This window comes from Tubulanus polymorphus, chromosome 4 (genome assembly GCF_964204645.1).
Source record: "Tubulanus polymorphus chromosome 4, tnTubPoly1.2, whole genome shotgun sequence".
Classification (NCBI taxonomy): Eukaryota; Metazoa; Nemertea; class Palaeonemertea; order Tubulaniformes; family Tubulanidae; genus Tubulanus; species Tubulanus polymorphus.
This window is the reverse complement of record NC_134028.1, coordinates 25,673,570-25,694,429: the sequence shown is the minus strand read 5'-3', so window position 1 is coordinate 25,694,429 and position 20,860 is coordinate 25,673,570. Positions and strand designations below refer to the sequence as shown.

Genomic DNA, 20,860 nt, shown 5'->3' with positions numbered 1-20,860 from the left:
ATAATCTCGGATATTGCATTTCGCTTTAACCGAAAACTCAAATTTAATTTATTGACAACAATCACCGACTGGAAACTGATACATAAGACCTGTGAGCGATTTGCGAACAAAGACTAATGCGGATGAACGGAATTAGACCCTGAATAGACAGCAGGACCGGGTTCGAACCTGGGAGACCCTTATTAGTTTTGTACAATAAAATGTATATTGAATTTCGTGGTTGCGCTGTGCGGGTACCTGGCGGGGCTAATCCGATAATCGGAGTACTCCTTTATGTGCCAACCAGGCAAATCTAAATAACAAAATAAAAGAGATGATAGATAAAAATGTTTTTTATATATCAAACATAGAAAATTTCTATATATTTTTGCGTTATTTTCCAATTTCTTGAATATGAATATTTTATTTATTTAAATCCCTTTAATCCAATGTTTTATACTGCTTTTCAGAAAAGCAGTTTAGTTTTGCCTCTATTTCTGAAGGGTGCCAAATTTGAACGCGGAAGTGATTTTCAACTTTTGAAGAAAAGCGGCTTCTCGCGAATATCGAACATGTTTTAAAAGCCGTTTTTAGCAATAAAACTTGCTCGTTTTTAGTTTAAATCATTGTAGTTCATCAGTTTTACACCTTGAACAGTAAACATTATCTTAAGGGAACCAAAAGGTAGTTAATTAAGTCAGTTTGCCTAATTAGGGCCTAACTCAAAAGCTAAGTCCAAAGAGGGTCCTTGCTTGACATTCCTTTTTTGCCTGCCCTGGAAATCACTGAGTAACTGCTACACTTTAAAGACATGGCACGAATTCAATTTCAATCATATTTGTTTTGTAGATAACAAGAATTAAGATGTCTGTTTTAAGTGGAATGTATCAACTTGCTGAAACTATCGGATCTGGTAGGCATTTTTTAAAGAATTTCTTTTTTGATGAGGCCAGTTGCGCGCAGGGGGTGGTTATAGGCCTATGCACCCCTAATTATGTCTGTAGTTAAGTTCTGCCTGTCAAAAATGAAATCCTTTTTTCAGGTGGGTTCGCAAAAGTGAAAAAAGCTTATCACTTACTCACTGGTGAAAAAGTTGCCATCAAGATAATGGATAAAAAAGCTTTAGGAGTAAATATATCTTCGTTATCTGTCTTTTCATTTGATTCAGAAAGAAAAAATCTTTTGTAACTCAGAAGTTTTTTTGTAATTCTAGGACGATCTACCGAGGGTGAAAGTTGAAATAGAAGCCATGAAACAGCTCTGTCATCAACACATTTGTAAACTTTATCAAGTCATCGAGACAGAAACCAAGTATTATATGGTCCTAGAGGTAATTGAAGATTTTTTTCCACTCAACAACCTTGAAGTTTTGAACGAGGTTTCACTTTAAATTGACCTAGAAAACCTAGAAAACTCAGGGATTTAGAAAAATCTAGAAAAAATCAGGGATTTTTAAAATTTTCAAAAAAGCCTGGAAAACTCATTTAATTTGGATAATGTTATTGACCATGTGTTTCTCGATACATGATTCTTAAAAAAAGGAATAAATTTTAACATTTCAAAAACCACGAAATTCCTCGGGATTTACTCGGGGAATTTTGTGTCAAAACATGGAAAACTCAGGAGGGAATTTGTAAATTTGTGGAAATTGGCCTCCATGTCGTAAGTCATACGTCAAATTTGAGAAATGATTGTTAGATTTAGATTGTAAGAAGAAATCCGGTGTCTTTATCTCGGCGAATACTGGTGGAATTTCACCATACTTCATTTGACGATGGAATGATTATTATTGTAGTATTGTCCCGGAGGTGAGCTGTTCGATTATATAGTGTCTAAAGATCGGTTACATGAAGATGAAGCGCGTGTGTTCTTCCGACAGATCGTCTCGGCTGTTGGTTATATACATCAGAACGGTTACGCCCACCGTGACCTTAAACCTGTGAGTAATGTCGCGAATAGTCTGATCATCCGATCAAATCTACAAACGTCTTTAATTTGAATTTTAGAAATCATATCTATCGCCTCGTTGAAATTGTAATTGCCTGTAAATTTTGAAATATTCTCCTTGTATGAGGAAGTCCTCAATCAGGGTGACCATTGCCTAAAGAAAACCTGAATCCCCTCAAACCATCCTCAGTTAGGGTGACCATAGCCTAAAGAAAACCTGAATACCCATCAATCCTGGGTGACCATTGCCTAAGAAAACCTGAATCCCCTAAAACCATCCTCAGTTAGGGTGACCATTGCCTAAGAAAACCTGAATCCCCTCAAATTATCCTCAGTTAGGGTGACCATTGCCTAAAGGAAACCTGAATACCCATCAATAAGTCCTGGGTGACCATTGCCTTGGAAAACCTTAGAAAAAAAATCAGAATCTAACGATTTATTTTGTTATATTGTTTTCCTAGGAAAACTTGCTGCTAGACGAAGATCAAAATTTAAAGTTAATTGATTTTGGACTATGTGCTAAACCGAAGGTAACAGCGTTTGCATAGATTCGCACATTTTTGACGACCAGGGTCCAGTTCCACAGTTCTGAGTTAAGAGTCGACTTTGAGTTAACTCATTGGAAATGAACTAACTTTAACTCAGAGTTAACTCACAACTGTGGAACTGGGTTCAGTTCTTTTAAATGACTTTATATTTTAAAATGTATGATTTTCAGGGAGGTATGGATAATCATCTGTATACGTGTTGTGGTAGTCCAGCTTACGCAGCTCCGGAATTGATATCCGGCAAGGAATATCTCGGACGGGAGGTAATTTGTAGATGATAATGGTGATAGATTCTTCTCAGGGTCTGATTTTATTAGCTTAGAAAAGTTAAGGTTCAGTTTTTGACGATTTCTTAAAACATGAAGAAGTAGCTGTTGTAACTGATACAAATAATAGAGTTTCGTGAATCGGGCCCAGTTCATCGTCAAATATATTGTGTGTTGTTGTGTATTTCAGACTGATTTGTGGAGTATGGGTGTTTTATTGTATGCTCTGCTGTGCGGCTTTTTACCGTTCGACGATGACAGTATCGCTTACTTATATCGAAAAATTCAGGTACTGTCGAATTATGGATTTTTAATCCATTTCGTTTTGTGTCTACTGTCTAGTATATTGATGATAGTTTTCCGTTTTGTATTTATAGATCGGTAGATACGAGATCCCCCGCTGGTTGTCGAAGGAAAGCGTTCAATTGTTGGACGCGATGTTGCAAGTCGACCCGAAAAAACGCGTGACCATCCGAGAACTGTGTCATCACCCGTGGTTGCAGAGAAGTTACGGCGTATCGGTCGATCCTGAAACTAAATGTCGGGTATGAAATGATTGATTATTATTTTCGTGACAAAATTTTGTTTCTTTGTAGTAGCAGATAATGGTAATGTTATAGCCTTTTAAGAATATTCACCAACAGAAAACTCTCCCCTTAAGTTTAGTTTGCTGTTCATTATTATGAATAAGTTGCTTTAGTATAAGTTAGTTGTTCTGTAAATAAGTGTAGAGTCCCCACGACTCCTAAATTCCTGAAAAACTCTTTCAAAACTGAAAAATGCATTTCATTACGCTGGAAAATCCTTTAATTTTAACAAAATTCCCAAAACTTTTTGAGAAAAAGAAAGAGGAAATTTGTTTGTCTCTTGTTTGCAGCATACAGTAGACTACCTCTGAGTCAAAACAGTTTGGACCTGGATTTTTAAAGAACCCGATTCGTTCCTTTAATTGTGAAATTTCTTGCCTTGAGTTTGATACGCACGGATTGTATTTATTCACGACATTTTTGGCTAAATTTTGTGTCCTTTTTGGTTTCGCAGAAAGATATAATAGATGACGATTGCGTGAATGAATTAGCGGTAAATTATGGAATAAGTAAAAGAGAAATGATTCGACAAATTAAAGAGGTTTGTTTTATTCAAGCTGTTCAATCGGTATTCGTTTCAGTTTATATACTAGTCCTCACTAGTCCTCGGCGAAACTGTTATTATTTTCAGTGGAAATGTGACTATCTGACGGCGACCTATCAGTTATTATTAGTGAAAAAACAAAGAGGTGATCCGGTACGGTTGATACAACAAAGTCGAGCGCTCTCTGATCAAAACGGTCAAACTCCTTCTCGGGTAAGTTGGAGAAAATCGTCCCACGCCCAAATTTACAACTTACATACTATGGTTAGCTGTATCTTTTTTCCCCCCGTGGACATGCTTTATATATGGAATTTAATGAAGATTGGTCTCGAAAAATGTGCTAAGAGTAATTTCTGGTACATGTATCAAAGCAAAATTTGTATGAAGTTACTATGGACTGGTAGCAAAAGCTCATAATTTTCTGACAAAACCAGTTAACTACTGTCTGTCACACCTGCTCTCCGTGCGACGTTTTGGTCCGTAATTTCGTTAATAAACAGATAATTAACGAAATTACGGACCAAAACGTTCGCACCACGTCGGAGAGCAGGTGTGACAGACAGTAGTAACTAGTACTACTGTCTTCGCGTTCATTGATAGGAATATGTGTGAAGTAGGACATGTTTTCTTGCCTTTCTCATTCAGCCTAGAAGTTGTAGCGTCGATTTGGAAGGGCGTTACATATTACCGCCGCCGAGACCGCTCGCCGATAAACCATCGCGACGTCCGGTCAGTAGTTATAACAATGCGGACGAAGGTAAAGAGAATTTCGCCGTTCCGTCGACGCCGTTTAAAACTCCGGCTAAAGTCAAACGAAGTCGATCGCCGCCGTCTTCGACGCAGAAACCCCAACCGATCTCCGATATACTGGCGAGATCTACTGAGGACGGATTAAACGGTAAATCAATCAAACTGCGTTGGAATTTTAATACGGTCTCTAAACTACAGGATCCAGTTCCACAGTTCTGAGTTAAGATTTGACCCTGGGTTAAAACATTGAAAATGAACTAACTTTAACTCAGAGTTAACTCTAACTCACAACTGTGGAACTGGGTCCAGAGAAACTTCAGGCAGAATGGGGTACCTCTATTAGCTGCTGCAGCAATCGAGCATTCCATTTATGGCGAGCAAGGATCTGCCAGTCTCTCAGTCTTCGTCAATCAATTTCTTTAAGTCAAACGAATTTCTCTTGAATAAATCAATAATGATTGAAAACTGTATCAATGGCTGCATAGGAAAATGAATATTTAAAATATATATTTCGAGGGACCTGTGATAATTCCTGGATTCGGGAGCCTAAGTATAAAGTTGATTGATGTTGAGCTAACTTTGCCAACGTAAGACTGATTGCTGGCTCTGAGTGTATTCTGGTCAAAAAGCTGGAAGAGTATTCAGGAATTAGTAGTGACCAATCGAACCTGTCTTAAATCCTAATAATAAGAGATAGGAAACCTCGATAAACGTAAACATTGTATTTTCAGTAGCGTCTCGTAATGCGTGTACCCCGGCTCGACAGGTGAACGTTGGTTACTCGGCGACTAACACGCTTTCTCCGTCGAGATCGGTGGATTCTCAGTTGAATAATCTCACTAACATGGTGCTACAAACTCCAGTCTCTAATAAGTAAGTTTACAATTTTGTAATGTAAAACACGGTGGCGTCCCTTACCTGGAAATCGTGGAAAAGTCGGGGAATTTTCTATTCTTTCATATATATGTTTTTTTTAAAAATATTTAGAGCTCAATCGATCGATAGTCACTTGGACTCGTCACACATAGATACACCGGGCTCGATGCCGAACACTCTTCAGAGACAACAGAGGAAAGGCCCGCGATTCGGAAGCCTCGAAAAAGGCATCGATAAAATGAAGAACATGTTTACGCCGAGAAAGAAAAGCGTCGTTGACGGCCCTAGAAAAGTGAAGGTACGTTCGTACAGAGTCGACCCTGATATATAGATATACCGAGAAAAATACCGACGATTACTGTCTTTAAATCGAAGAAACTAAATGGTGGTTTGTGTGTTATTTCTGCAGGCTGTACACAATGTAACAAACACCAGTGAATACAGCGCCGACCATATTCTCGATCGCTTGAAATCCTCCCTCTGTGATAAGAAAATCTCTTTCAAGCAAAATGGGTATGTACTCGATATATCATCATTAGTTTTATTTATTTCTGTTTCCTGTTGTTTGAGAGTGAATTGTATTAATTCAGGTATGAATTACGATGTTTCGTCACCGATGATTGGGGTAAAATACAACTGGCGTTCGATCTGGAAGTTTGTCAGGTACCGAGGGTTGAGTTGATCGGCGTCAGAAGGAAACGCGTTAAAGGTGATATCTGGCATTATAAACGACTGTGTGAAGATATTCTAGTCTCTGCTAATTTATAGGTAAGAATAAAGGGTTTACTGTATTTATGGTTTATAGTTTTAAAGTGTTTTCCATGTTGCCTGATACATCTGGCTGTTGATGTTTTAGTTTTGGTTCAAGATTTTACCGTAAGGTGGCAGCATTGTAGATCTAAATTTGAGGCTTCATTCGTTTAATGTTACATGATCACTGCCACTCGAGAAGTCATGTATGCCCCCGTTGCCAAAATATGCCAAGGGGATTGATTTAGGAAAAACCCGTATCACAGAAATATACATGTTTGGCACTGTGGATGAACTGAGCATTTCTGTTTAACGCAGTGTCACCAAAAACTGCGGTAATGAAATTTATCGGTATTTACAGGTGTGCCAAGTGCTCTGAAATACTAACCAAGAGCTGCCAACTGTTTCTGATTTTCAGTATTTGTTACTGCATTACGAGAAATATTGATTCGATTTATTTGATGCATATAGAAATATGACAGATGTTACTGAGGGTCGTACTGTTGATTACTGATTAATTTGAACAGAAAAATGAAAGATGTTACTGAGGGTCTTACTGTTGATTACTGATTGATTTGATCCGTAAGATCCGACTGATTTTCATGTCTTGTCGATCTCGATATTTAGATGTTGAAAATGCTATTTAATTTCCCGGCTAGATTTTAATATCAATAGAAACGCTACAGAAAAAATAATAGATTTTCTATTATCTTTCGCCGTATTGAATTTAATACCTTTTCTAAAAATGATTTTCTATTTTTTTCTCGTTGAAACGTTTCATTATTGTTATTGTTATTATTATGGTGGCGTGTTTTAGTATTTTTCTGCCGTGTGCGTTCAGCTCGCATGCGTATCGCTGCTATCAGGTCATTACCAAATTGTATGTAATAATTTGCTAAGCGTCTGTCGTCATTTATTATTGACGATTGTTCGATGCATCGTTTTCTCCGTGTGAGGGACCGTTCATTTATTACGTACGCACATTGGGGCGGGTGAGGGTTATTTCCGCTGCGTACTTGTACGACGAGGAGGGTCAAATGATATGTTGTACCTACGCATGCTATTATGACTACTATTGTATGAGAAATTTCTGAGACCGAATTCTAAATGCTCGTAACAGTTTTTCTTTTCAGATTAAAATCGGTATTGAAGTTATGTCAGACGGATTGTTCATATTGACGATATACATTTTTCCGTACATAGGTTACGCAGGGGCATGGCTCTAAATGAACGTATGCTCACGTGCAAATATTAGAATTTCATGCGTACGTAATGAATGAATGGTCCCTGACCCGTCTCTTCTCGTGATTCGTGTGGGTTATGATTTTCAATCATTTCAAATCCGTCTCTCAGCGCGCGAGAGAGAGAGAGAGCGCGAGCGATTTGATCATTGCGATGAATAAATAATGAAATCACTATGTCGACTGTGTTGATGATTGTTTGCGGGTGTTGTCGCCGCCGCTGCTGCTGCTGCTTATGTCTCTCTCCGGTTATTAAAATGAATCGCAAATCATGGGAATTAGCCTTTTAGATTAGTCGATATCGTGTCGCTGTCACGAATCGTAAAAACAATAGCAAAAATAGCTAAAATAAATCGGCCCGATTCATTAGGAAAATTAGTCGGGATGATGATTTTTTTCACAACCACAAAATAGTGATTTTTTTTGCACTGCGCCCTTAATGTTGGCGATAAGTTTTTATATTATTTAAGGTTAGAATACTTGGCTTTGGATTCCCGGAATCTACAAAATATTTCGAGATACCAATAGGAAATTGTGTTTTCAATTGAGATTCTTCAGTGTAATCAGAGTGGCAAGGATGAAAATTACACAAAATGACCCCGAAAGTTTTTGAAAGATAAAGTTTCGAAGATAGTTCTTTTCACGATTATGTGGAAGTTTTGAAGCTTAACCAAATCATGTAAAAAACCTATAGTCAACGCTCGATGAGAAAATATTACCGAAAATCTATTGTTCATCGCTAACGTCAGATTACAGATTAGAGAGTCAGTGTTCGTTCTATTGAGCACATGGCTGGAGACCTAATTGATACCTGAGACAGGTGTTCAATCAGTAGGTGGTTCATCGATACAATATTCAATAGATAATCTCTATGTGTCATTATCATACACTTGTGTCACTCATTACCATCAATGTTGTGGTCAAGCTGTTCGCGTTTTTAAAAACGACAAAGTGATGTTCATTGGTCGGCTTTTAAGTGCCTTCAGGCATCTGCTTACTGACTATTCAGATCTGTTTACTAATGAGTTTAAATTTCCATTGATTATTGTTGAAACCAGGTTCTTACAGATCAGGGAAAATTAAGAAATTTTTACTCCTCTTGAAAATCAGGGATAAGTCAAGGAATTTTAAGTTTTGGTGTCTCGTTTGTCTTCCTGGTGACAAATGGCACAAGGAACCTCTTGATAAGAAACAGCCCTCGCTGAGTATATCCTGTAATTTGATACGGGAGTTTGAATTTTTGGTGTCTTGTTTGTCTTGCTGGTGACAAGTGGCATTAGGAACCTCTTGTTAAAAAACGCCCTCGCTGAGTATATCCTGTAATTTGATACGGGAGTTTCTGGTCAGGGGTTAGGTCAATATCGGGAATTCTCTGATCGGTAAGAACCCTATATGAAGTACTGTACTGTAAGCAATATTTCTAGAATCCGAGAATTTGTTGGTTTCGCTGAATTTCTTTGCGTTAAGCCGTTATTTTTTTTTCAATTGTTTATCTCATAAATCGGTCTGCAAATATTAGATATAGTTAATGATAAAAACTGGAGAAATAAAAATAAAACCTCATTCGGTATCAATAACTAAAGACGATCTTATTATCTGCAATGCGTATCTTGTGGTCACGAAAAACCTTTGAGGAGCGCGGAGTGGAACCTCATCATCAAAAACTGTTTTTCATCGGTAAACATCGATCGATCGAGTAAATGAAACCTTTAAAAGAATTATCTGCGTTTGTATCTAAATAACGGATTAGCGTTTAAAGAGCTTTTATTGTGACGAGAACAATAGTGAATTGCGGATCAAGTGGCCGGACAATCAGAGCCGGGCAAAAACGAATTGATCGTCAAGATTGTCGGGCTGGTCGGTGCCGAGTATAGTTCCCTAGAGTGCGACTGTCCAGTATAGTTCCCTCGGGTGCGGCGGTCCGTCCCGTTAGGATTTTAAATGCGTTTAAACGATGGTGATTTCGGTTAGACCGATCCGGCCAGATGTACGTCGACTTTATCCATCTAGAAACGAGTCTTTTATTTGTAAATTGGTTTAATTTGTGTTTTTTACACGTACGTGCACATCGTAGACATTAGCGCGGACGGACAGTGCGCGTCGTACGCTCGCTCGCTCACCCTCTGATAAATCTACGATCCTTCTGGGAGACATTTACCGCGGTGAAAAAAATCTGTTAGCCTCGATTACTGGCCGTTTAATATGTTTATGAAACTGATTATGAACGCTATTGCCGTTCGCGGTTTGATTTATATTCTATGCGGTCGATAATGTCCGTCTTGTGATTATCTATTCATTTAAAGGACTGAGGTTTTGTTGCAGGAGTTTTTAAACTGAAAGCTGTTCAGTTAGTGGGTCTTCCTAGAAATGAGTAACAACGTGGAGATGACCGACCCTGACCACCAGACCAAAATCAGTTTTAGCCAGTGTTTATTAATAAGAGTGTGTAAATCACTCGGTTAGCATTTACAGGCTATCAGTTTGACGCATGCTGAAGTTAGTTTCAGGCCTACCCCGGCGTTTTGGAAGGGCTAAAACCAGGTTTCGCACCATTGGAAACAATTACTCTACGCTAAAAACGCTTACCAGTATGTGATTTGGGCTCGGGCTGGAGCTTGGGCTTTACCATTCAAACACAGTTAAATATTAGTAACTAATGATACACCGCGCAGCCCGTAGACATACTATAGCCGTATGCCTGCTATTCAACACACTAGGGTGGAATTTTTAAAAATGTGCACGTTATCGCCAGCTCTGAAAGGGTTAAAGCAATTAACCCCGAATTAAGCACATTTCAAACGGTTTCTAGAAACAAAACGATAATCGAAAACTATCACATCACGTAGACGGACAACGAGATCTAAACGTTTTCGATGAAGTGACCGATAATAATATGATAAATCTGATGATATTAACGTGATTGAGATTTCGAAGAGGATTATTTAAAATCCGATATCGGATAACCTCGCGCGGCCGTCTAACTGACGCCAGTTGATGTCACTAGCGAATGTTCGGTTTTGCGGTCATGCAACAATTAAATCTGATTTATACATTTTTCGACGGTCGCCGGGATGCGCTTTGTTGTAGCGTGCATGTCTCGGTCGGTCGTGTTGTCGCTCATTTTAAAGATACAAGTCTAATCTCTTCATCTTTTATTTCGTAATGATAATTGTTTTAGGAACTCGATGATTAAACCCGCACTGATATCTTATCTTTATCATCGGGATTGTTCTCAGTTTGGTTATGTCCTGCAGACTAAACAATCAAATCATTTAGCTTTTCAATTTTCCATTCTCTCCCGCGTCCAGTTACTAGTTTAGGGAGTTTTGAAATGAAAATATAGAATGATATAAAATCCCAAAATGAGAAAGAAAAACGAGTTTGAAATGTTTTCTTAAGCTCATGTTTTATTTGTTCTTCTGACATCTTCAGGAGTCAAAGTCATCTTCAAGAGTCCATTGTCATCTTCTGCATTGATTACCAAAGTCGTCAATAGTCAAAAGACATTTTCAGAAATACTGGTACTGAAGTCATCTTCAGGAGGAGTCAATGATCATCATCAGGATTAGTGAAGTCATCTTTAAGAGTCAATAGTCATTTTCAGGAATACTGAAGTCATCTTCAGGAATACTGAAGTCATCTTCAGGAATACTGAAGTCATCTTCGGGAATACTGAAGTCATCTTCGGGAATACTGAAGTCATCTTCGGGAATACTGAAGTCATCTTCGGGAATACTGAAGTCATCTTCGGGAATACTGAAGTCATCTTCAGGAATACTGAAGTCATCTTCAGGAATACTGAAGTCATCTTCAGGAGTCAGTAGTCATCTTCAGGAATACTGAAGTCATCTTCAGGAATACTGAAGTCATCTTCACGACTCGAGTCTATAAAGTCATCTACAGGAGTCATCTTCGCGAATACTTTTTAATATTATATCTATAACATTGATTGAGTGTTTCATCAAACGTTACAACGATAATGAAGCCTATTATTTCTACGATCCTGAAATTAATGCGTTGCGGGGTTGGTTCGGGTTTGTTGTGATTGTTACATTTTCATGATTTATATTTCATATAAAGCCTCATAAATCACGTTCGTTGTTTGCTCGTAGGATGTCGATTCACTCTTGTTTTTCTACCTGCTCGTAAACCGTAGCCGATTTGACTGTAACCAGTTTGTTTTGAATGTGGTTCGACTTCCTTCGCGAAATTCGTCGTTAAACCGCTCGCGTTTGTAATTAAGCGCCGAACTGTTTTGCTTCCTGTCTCGTATATTTCTTTCGGACGGGGCGGCCCCGCGTCGCGCGCGCGCGTTCTTAGCTACCGAGTCGTCGTCGACGGCGATGACACAACAATGCTAAGAAAACAACGTTCACCGGTGCGTGACTGGCGGAGAACGTCGAATGCTGGTTTGTGCGACGTTTTTCAGTTGAATTTGATGATGTTTTCATTGTGGTTTTCTCCGTTCGTTCGGCTCCATTTAGTTCCAGTTGTCAAAACTGTTCCTCGCGTGGTGAACGTCGTTAAACATTAAGCATTCTACTACGAGAATGAAATTTGAAAAAAAAAATGTTTGCGTTTTTTTTTCTTTGCTTCGTTAATTCCCTGTCAATGGACAAAAAACCCAGATTAGGCTAAAGAAAATTGATACCTTGTTTCTCTTAAAAACTGCAATTAAATTTGTAATCAGATCATTGCTATAGCTAATGACTATTGACTCTTGAGGATGACATCAGTATTGAAGATGATTATTGACTCCTCCTGACAATGATTATTGACTCCTCCTGACAATGATTATTGACTCCTCCTGACAATGATTATTGACTCCTCCTGAAGATGATTATTGACTCCTCCTGAAGATGATTATTGACTCCTCCTGAAGATGATTATTGACTACTCCTGAAGATGATTATTGACTCCTCCTGAAGATGATTAGTGACTCCTCGTGAAGAAGATGTTTATTCGTTTATACAACAAATTGAACATGATATCCGTTATGTTTAGCTTCATCATGATCTTTATAGAAAGTATTGTATGTAGTCATGTGAGGTTAGCTCAGTTTGTTGAGTGGATAACTGTTCTTAGTACGGTCAACTTTTTAAGCTGAGCAGAAACGAGAAACAAGGCATCATTTTTTTTAGCCCTGGCTGAATTTTCTAACACTCTAATTAAACTAGTGATCAGCATGTTTGAGATGTCGCGTCACGGCGGTCGCCCTCGGTAAACTTCAGCTTCGTCTTATTTCCGCGAATAAACATCGTCACAATTCGAAGAAAAACCTCCTTCCTCAAATCACGATGAAATATTCACATATTCGATTATAACGTATTCATTTCTGATTTTTTGATGGATTATTGTTCGAGAAAAACCCGACAGCTTTTGTCGAATCGCGGATCGTTTTATTGTTCGGTATCGAATTCGAATTGCGGAAGTTTTCTTCAAGTTCTTTCAGATTAATCCGGTTTAGACGACGTTTATCACGCCTGATCTCGGTAAATATCGGTTCAATTAACGAATTAGGCCGGTTATAAGAGGTCATATATCTGTTGATATGTATGTACGAACAACAGTTGACGTTGCGAAAAAATCTGATATAAAATTGATGTGAAATTTCAGTACATTCTGGGAATCGGGACTAAATCCCGCAAGTTGAAACGTCTCCACGAGATATAGATGTATTTTTCGGATATAGACCTAAATGAAGTATGTACCTCCCGCAGCCCCAAGCTTTAGCAAAATATCACACAGAAAAAACAAGTCACATCGATTAGCAGAAAGTAGACATTATGTGAAATGAGTTTCTCGCTGATGTGTGACCTTGAAATAGGGATTGACCTCGTTATCTATTTAATCGGTAGATTTCATTTGATTTGATGGCGTCCCTAACAAACCCACCACACCTGCCGGGAGTGAAACAGGGGGTTTCATTTTGAAATCGGAAATCGAAGTACAGATAATGTGTGATCGGCGGTCGAATTTACAGAATTTTTTTGTTAAGTAATTGAAACATGACTATGTACGATTCTTGCCGCTGATAATTTTTCTGCTCAATTCGTTATTTCGATCCTGATTCGGTGATTTTCACATCCTCTCTACTGCAATTTGCGCCGGCGCACTTTTTGTTGATATATCACAGAGCAGCAGCAGCAGCAGCAGTGTGCGGCGCGCTGTGATGTACGGGTCATCCATCACTGTTACCCCCGCGTAATGATATAGCGAATCAGCCGACTGTGACCGAACCAAGAAAATTATCTCCATCCAACACGCCATGCTGATTCCGTCGAACGCGGTCCCCAGTCGGCCATAATAATGAGCAATTCGGTTACGTTTCCACCTCGTAAAATATCAACAATCCTCGTCCCTGGTCTCCGGTCGCTCGCGAGCCCGCTCGATAATATAATACTGACGAAGAATCGAAACAATGAAAAAACAACGGAGAGGAATATGTAGAAATACGACCGATCTGATTCTCGTAGCGTCTGCCTGACTACTAACCCTGCACCGCTGCTCCGAATAAAACACGGGCTTTAATTTTGAATTCGGGAATCATAGCAGGGGGCAGACGCCAATTTTGAAGTACATCCCAAAAGGTACTTCGATGTCGAAAAACGCAATATAGGGTGTGCTCCCGAACTGAAATGTGCCATTGACAAAAAGAAAAAGGGCACTCGAAATCTGATGGACTTGTACAAGTCTTACAAGTCGCCCTGAATCCATTCCTGGACTTGTACAAGTCTAGCAAGTCGCCCTGCATGGTACAAAATGTAAATGGAATTTACATAATATTCGTGTAAATCATCGGTTAGAGTTTGTTGTGATTATTGCATTTTTGTACAATTTCAAACAGCAAGTAACTGATCACGACTGTACTTCTCAGCGGTGATCAGACAGAGATGATTCGGCTGGGTCTGACCTCGACCAGATCGCGATTCGTTGGGTCTGGTTTGATGTTTCTGGTGAGCCCAAATTTGGGTCAGAAATGCATTAAAAATCTGTAAAATCTTCCTCGGTGGTAGAACCTATGTTTGCGCGATCCTGACTCGATCTCACTTGATCTATGAAACACAAATCTTGTTCGATCATTTCATAATCTGCGCGCAGTAATTGTAGATCAGTGTGAAAGTAAAAAAACACTTATGGACGAATCAATAAACAGCAACGGTGGTGTCTTCTCACTGATAAGAAAGTTGAGAAATTATCACGATGACAAATTTGAATTTAATTTCTCTTCTCTTTTTTGTTGACCGATGCCGTATTTCCGCCGCGTTCATTAAACTGAACGTCATAATTATACGATTGGAACTCAGAGTGAAATCTCAGTCGTTTAACTGAACGCACGGGCGATCGATGTTAGATTCACCGGTAGATTATTTCAGCACGTCGTCGCTGACACGTTTGCACGGGCAGCGATACGAACTTCTCGAAAAACATTTAACGATTGCGAAGTATCTGTAGTTGTTATCGGTGACGAACACTTGCATCGTTTATTGTTATCTTGTCTCCTTACACTTCGTCGCGCGTGCGTCCCGTAATGGAAATCGTCGTCGTGAAAATCTCGAAAACGGTCGCACGAAAAATTGATCGCAACCGCTTTTGAAGGTGGTTATTTCAAAGACCCCGGGGTTGGTTGCACGGTCGTGGATTAAGTAAAAAAAAAGTCTCAAATCTTTAGGCTGGTCTTTAGTTTTTAGATTGGTTATAGAACCAAAATTAATTAAGACAAGTGTTACGTTGTTAGATTAATTATAGAACCAAAATGAGCTTAGACTGGTCTTAAGCTGACAATAGAACCAATGTGAACTTAGACTGATCTTAAAAGTGGTAAAAGTGGCCACCGTGAAACATTTTGTAGATGGTTTGTAGTCGGTACAGAATCGGACAGGTTTAGTCCAGGCACCAAACGCGTCTCTCATCCGGGCACGTGGCGTAATAGTTCACACACACACATTGTTGCGCTTTACAACAATACGTATTGTTGTCACCTGGCCGACTGAGTATCAGTTGTCGTGAATTTCGCAATGGTCGAGTCTTGGGAATCGGACGCGATCATCAATAGACCAGCATCTGATACCGGGATACAACCTTATAAAAACAATAGGGCGACATTTGAATCGATGTTATTTATCGATGATGAACACGTGTGTATCTACTGTCCACCGTATCGCGGCTCGTTTAGACCAGTGTTCAGATTTCGATTTTTGTATTCGAGTTTTTGTTGAATGTTTTGACCCCTGGGAACTGATGTTATTCATGGTGACCACTGCATTCAAGCTTGAAGTACAAACGATATGTTTTGAATGCGGTAGGAGACCACACCAACCTTCGGTTGTAACTCTCGCCTGTTGTAGCGTTTGAGGGGTAAAATTGAGTTCCGCTCGTTTTGATTTTTCAGCCATAAAGTATTACATTTACAACTAAATAGGCTTACGTTAGGAAGTCAGAAAAATGATTTCGTTTCTGTCCGATTTAGTCAAAAATCCGATTTGGCCTTGTCTGAGTAAGGTGAGGATTACCCTGTATTACTACGTAGTCCGGGTCCGATCTAAGCACTTGTCCAATTGCACGGGACAAGTTTATTTTCATTCGGGCAAGTAGGTTATCATTATACCTTGTCCACCGGGCTATAGTGCAATTTTATGTCTCAAAGCCTTTTTCCCACTCGACTTGTCCCACCAATCGGACTGCATGTGTAGGGCAAGTAGATCTTAGATTTTTTCAATAAATTTAGACCTCGGTTGTATCAACGGAAATCGTTCTGAAGGCCATATATCTGATCATGGAACTTTGAATGATGTGAAAAACCAGGGCTGGGTTTCATAGATGTGGAAGAAAGATAGTCCCTGGGAACATTTTGAAATTTGTCCGTTATAACCATGGTTTCTCATTGTTACTATGGTGGTTGTCACCCAAATTGAGGATTTACCCCTAAGGATAACTTTGATACTCAGTCTGTGAAACCGGGCCCAGGAAATCAGGGAAAATTCTACAAATCTGACCAAAAAGCTGGAAAACTCTAAAGAGAATTTGGATGCGTTATTGACCGCGTATTCGCGGATTTGTAAATGGGTGCAAAGTCGCCACCCTGTTAAACATCATTGTAAATTCTGATCGTATATTCGACCTGTCCAGTGTGTAACGCAGTGATATATGACGGCGTGTAGTGTCTCAGCCGCCATAGACTTTAATCAACATGAACGTCACATTCGCATTTTATTATCTTTCGATCTCTGATTCAGGAAACGATCGGTAATTTCTTTGCGCGGGATAAATAATGTTTTCTTGCCGCCGCGTTCATGCAGGCGTGATATTTTGATGGCTCATTGTGTTCTGAGAACCCATCATCGTAACTACGCTACACCAATCATTCACTGCTGCTTACTCTTATTTACTAAACCTAGTGGCAATTTAGAAGTTTCAGGTAGAAGTCTTAACAGCGTATGAAATTTCCCTAGGATCTTGACCTTCAAGATCTGGAGCCAGTTGCGTAGTCATTGCTTAGGTTCGAGACCAGTCTTAGGGCCATTTTTGGACTAGTCAACCTACGAGCAATCATGATTGCTCGTAGCTGCGACTAATAAGACAGCAGTCACTCCACTCTGTTTAGCTTCTATATTCTTAAATGGCCATTTAAAAGTACCTAGAAATTGTATGCAAATGCACTGAAATTTCCAAATTTTCCGGACCCTTGTTTTTCCTGCTTATAACGTGCCCTTTTTCAGTATAATGCCCTTCTCATTTCATTTCTTCATGCTCCAGTTGAAGTCAGCCTCTTGGTCCACCCCTTTGGGCGCGGATTCCCTTTTCCCTTTTTATAGTCAACTGTTACTACTCCGTTCAAACACGCTTTCAGCCGCTTTCTACGTTGAAAAAATAGTTTTCGATCTGCTTTTCTTGAAATTTGAGGTCATAAGTTCTCGAATTTGCGAATGAAATCCTATCCCAGATGGGCGAAGTGAAATCTGATAGGCATATGTTTCATAACAATAGTCTTAATACTGTATCGTATGCACGGTCACCGTGCAGCCATATGTTGATGCTACGTCAGACAATCCGATGAAATTGTTTTATTGGCGATTAATTCCGATCTAATACAGAGATTAATTCAGCGGTCAGGTCTGGTATCGTAGACTATTAACTGCAGACCAGACGATGATCGTTCACGGTGTGTATGTGATTATTATTATATTACTGCAGGTTTTATGCCTAACTAATCACTTTAATCATCGCTCACCGGTCGATTTCGATTTAATTAAAATCTCATCTGATTATTTGATTGAAAGCTTTGCTCATTCCTCGGTATTTTAAAACTCGGTCGATCACATTTCATATTTAGACGCTAGATTTGTGCATTTATGGATTGAGTTTTTATCCTATTTTTTTTTTAAAGAAATTTCTTGCTGCAAGAACTGCTTCTAGAGTTTGTTACGGAAAAAGCTATGATTTTGATTCTATGACCAATTGATACGGGTCTTAATTTAACCATATTAACATTGTGGTCCTTCGAACAATCGAGACTGGTCTTAAAACTACTAGGTAGATATTTACTTAAGTTAAGATCATTAAACCGATTAAGACTGGTCTGAAACTTGTATTAGTGTATTTACAAGATAGTGGTCCCACTACATATAATCAATTAAGACTGTTTCTTAAAAAGTCAAGGCATATTTGTGTGTGAGATCGTGGTTCTATAACCAATGGAGACTGGTCTTAAAATACTTAAACATAAATTCTAAGATTGCAGTCCTATAACTATTTAGGTCTCTAGATATCTGAGCATATTCATTTTTTCTAAGGTTGCGATCCTTTGACCGATGTAACTTATTGAAACTGGTCTCATAAGCATAGTTCTATGCTTACTGTAGAACCGGTTGTAAGTGTTCAGTTTTCTGATGATATTGCAGTCACAGCAAGTCACAGATTCATTGTTTCTAAACACGGGCCGATGTTATTTAGAAATCAATCATTCTTCTGCTCGATTTACGCGGAAACAATTCTGATTTCTGTTTGCGACCTCGTTCTTCCTCTGTGGGGTCGCCGTGGCGGTTATTGTTGTTGTCGCATTCATAATTCGTCGGCGAACACGAATTTCTGATTTAGTTCGAAACGTATCGAACACGTCTGGTTTCATGTGTAACCATACCCGAGCGGATAATAAGTCGCTTTTATCCGCGCGACGCGACCGGCCGTCATCAATCTTTCCAGACCCGGCGACCATTTTCTGCTAGTGGGTTTTCTTGTCGGGCGACATCGCGAAAACAAAAGTGAACAAAAGCTGCACTTGAAGTGGCCGTGTACGAGGAAGTGGCATTGATGACTTTACATCGCGGAGCCACAAACTCTTTCTCAGTTGTTTTATGAGATATTTTTGGTGGACGGATTTCAGTTTCGGTATACCGCTTGTGGGGTGACTCCACTGACCTGGAAAACCTGGAAAACGCAGGGAATCAGAAAAATCTGGGAAAATTCGACAAAATCTATTTAAAAACCGGGAAAACTCAGGGAATTTGGATAATGCTATGGACTGTGTTTCTTAATCAATATGTAATTCATGAAAAAATGAATGAGTTTTTACATTTTAAACTTAGAAATTTCTCCGATTCACTCAGGTAATTTCGAGTACCGGGTAATGATATGGAAAAATCAGGGAAAACTCACGGGATTCGTAAGTGGGTGGAAAGTGGCTGTTCATTTAATCTAATATGTGTTCTTTGTTTATATTTATAGATGAAATGGAGGAAGAATCGCAAGAACTCTCATCGGAAGTAAACATCATTTAAACAGTTCTATCTACAGTTTTAGGCCTTGGTTAAAACTGACTAAGTAGAATCAGTCTTATCCCGGAACTGTTTAACTGGGCCCGAGTGGTCGGGATTGATTCCGACTCGGTGTAAAAAGTATATTTTGTGAGTTATTAAATCGTATTGTAGAAAAGTGATGATAGAATGAGAGTCTCAACTTGAAGTTTACTAATTATTTCGATTTTAAGGCGATTTAACGACTTGTAAATTTGTAAATAAATCTCATACATTATGTGTACTGTGTTTATATTAAACCACTGAGTAGCCAGGCACGGCTTTTGTAGACTGGTAATAACTGAACTGAAAATCAATTGAGTTAGCTCGGGTTTAAGTTGATACCAGTCTATAAAACAGGGCCTTGTATTGTATTAGATATGTATTAATGAACAATGTGAATAGTTATCAGGTTATTGTTCAATTTTAATTCAATTTTATGTGCCTCTCAAAATGTTCTTCCTGGCAATAATATTTCATGAAGGCTTTTACAATTTTAAATTATATAATAAAATCATGAGATTTTTAAACATGTATCTTAAAGTGAATAGAATTGTATTGATTTTATTCAACAGCCCTAACCCTTGTATTGTATATATTTGTAAACGACTCAATAAATGCCATAATTACAGTTATTTGAAATATGTTAGTTTATATGCAATTCTGTATTCGTCAACCGAAGTGACTGGCAATATCTTGAACTGATTCACAATCGGTCACAACCGCAAAGGGAATGCTAATCTATATGGTCTATGGCGTATGTGGACTCCCAAAATGTTCCAAACTGACCCCGGCATAAATACAGCGTAATACAGTTCCCAAGGATTTAACATCATCCCTGACATGCTCTATTGCTCTTTTTACACTTATTGAACCGACTCCGAGCTAATCCCTGGCACGTGAGGATTCAACATCAATACCGCATATTGCTAAATCGCCGATAAACCTATAGCTCACAAACTGGGGATTCAACATAAAAAAACTTATCCCTGGCACGCAAGGATTCAATATCAATGCAGTATATTGCCCTAAAGACGATATCTCCGTTACCATCGTTTTCGTGTCGATGACAGTTTCAGGTCAATTTCCTTCATAAAGGTCATGTTCGTTTCATATTCGAGGAGTTGTTTTATCAAATGATGATTATTTCATCACTTTCATATTCATATTGCCCACTGAATCCTCCTGTTATTTCAGTCCCCAGCTTCACCCGCTTTCAGTATGTACACCTCCCACGCGGCGTGAAGTTCAATCCCAGATGGTATTTAATCACAATCATGTTCATAGAGTTTTGAAATAAGAGAATTTCATGTGTTGTAATGATAATGTATATTCTTTGTTTTTGTATCGTGTTTACGCTGACGTCTTTGGTTCTGATTATACATTACGACTGGCGTTCATTTTTAGATCGTGCTTCCCAAAACTGCGTCATTTCCGTCGTGAAGTTTATTTCGTACGGGCAGGAGCAGTTTCAAAATGTAATTCTATCAAAGATACATTACACGCAGCTGCAGATTTCATTGCTGTTTGGGGCAAATCAGCTCTTGATTTTGTGATAGGCCTACAATATCATAAGATCT

General features: G+C 38.9%; 1 protein-coding gene across 1 annotated transcript; it reads left to right on the top strand.

Moving 5' to 3' along the window:
- Positions 1 to 545: 545 nt before the first annotated feature.
- Positions 546 to 19,760, top strand: LOC141903503 (maternal embryonic leucine zipper kinase-like). Its single transcript, XM_074791623.1, has 17 exons — positions 546 to 663; positions 829 to 892; positions 1,022 to 1,107; positions 1,193 to 1,309; positions 1,775 to 1,918; positions 2,388 to 2,456; positions 2,645 to 2,737; positions 2,931 to 3,029; positions 3,118 to 3,285; positions 3,782 to 3,868; positions 3,959 to 4,084; positions 4,517 to 4,769; positions 5,353 to 5,494; positions 5,609 to 5,795; positions 5,907 to 6,010; positions 6,088 to 6,265; positions 19,213 to 19,760. The coding sequence occupies exons 2-16, from the start codon at positions 844 to 846 to the stop codon at positions 6,263 to 6,265; spliced, it is 1,902 nt and encodes a 633-aa protein (XP_074647724.1). The 5' UTR covers positions 546 to 663; positions 829 to 843; the 3' UTR covers positions 19,213 to 19,760.
- The last annotated feature ends 1,100 nt before the right edge of the window (positions 19,761 to 20,860 follow it).

Bases quoted from the DNA above. Each gene is read 5' to 3' on its own strand.
- LOC141903503 (XM_074791623.1), top strand. From the start codon at position 844: ATGTCTGTTTTAAGTGGAATGTATCAACTTGCTGAAACTATCGGATCT. The intron at 2,457-2,644 runs GTAACAGCGTTT...TATGATTTTCAG, and splicing joins GACTATGTGCTAAACCGAAG to GGAGGTATGGATAATCATCT. The intron at 4,770-5,352 runs GTAAATCAATCA...TTGTATTTTCAG, and splicing joins TACTGAGGACGGATTAAACG to TAGCGTCTCGTAATGCGTGT.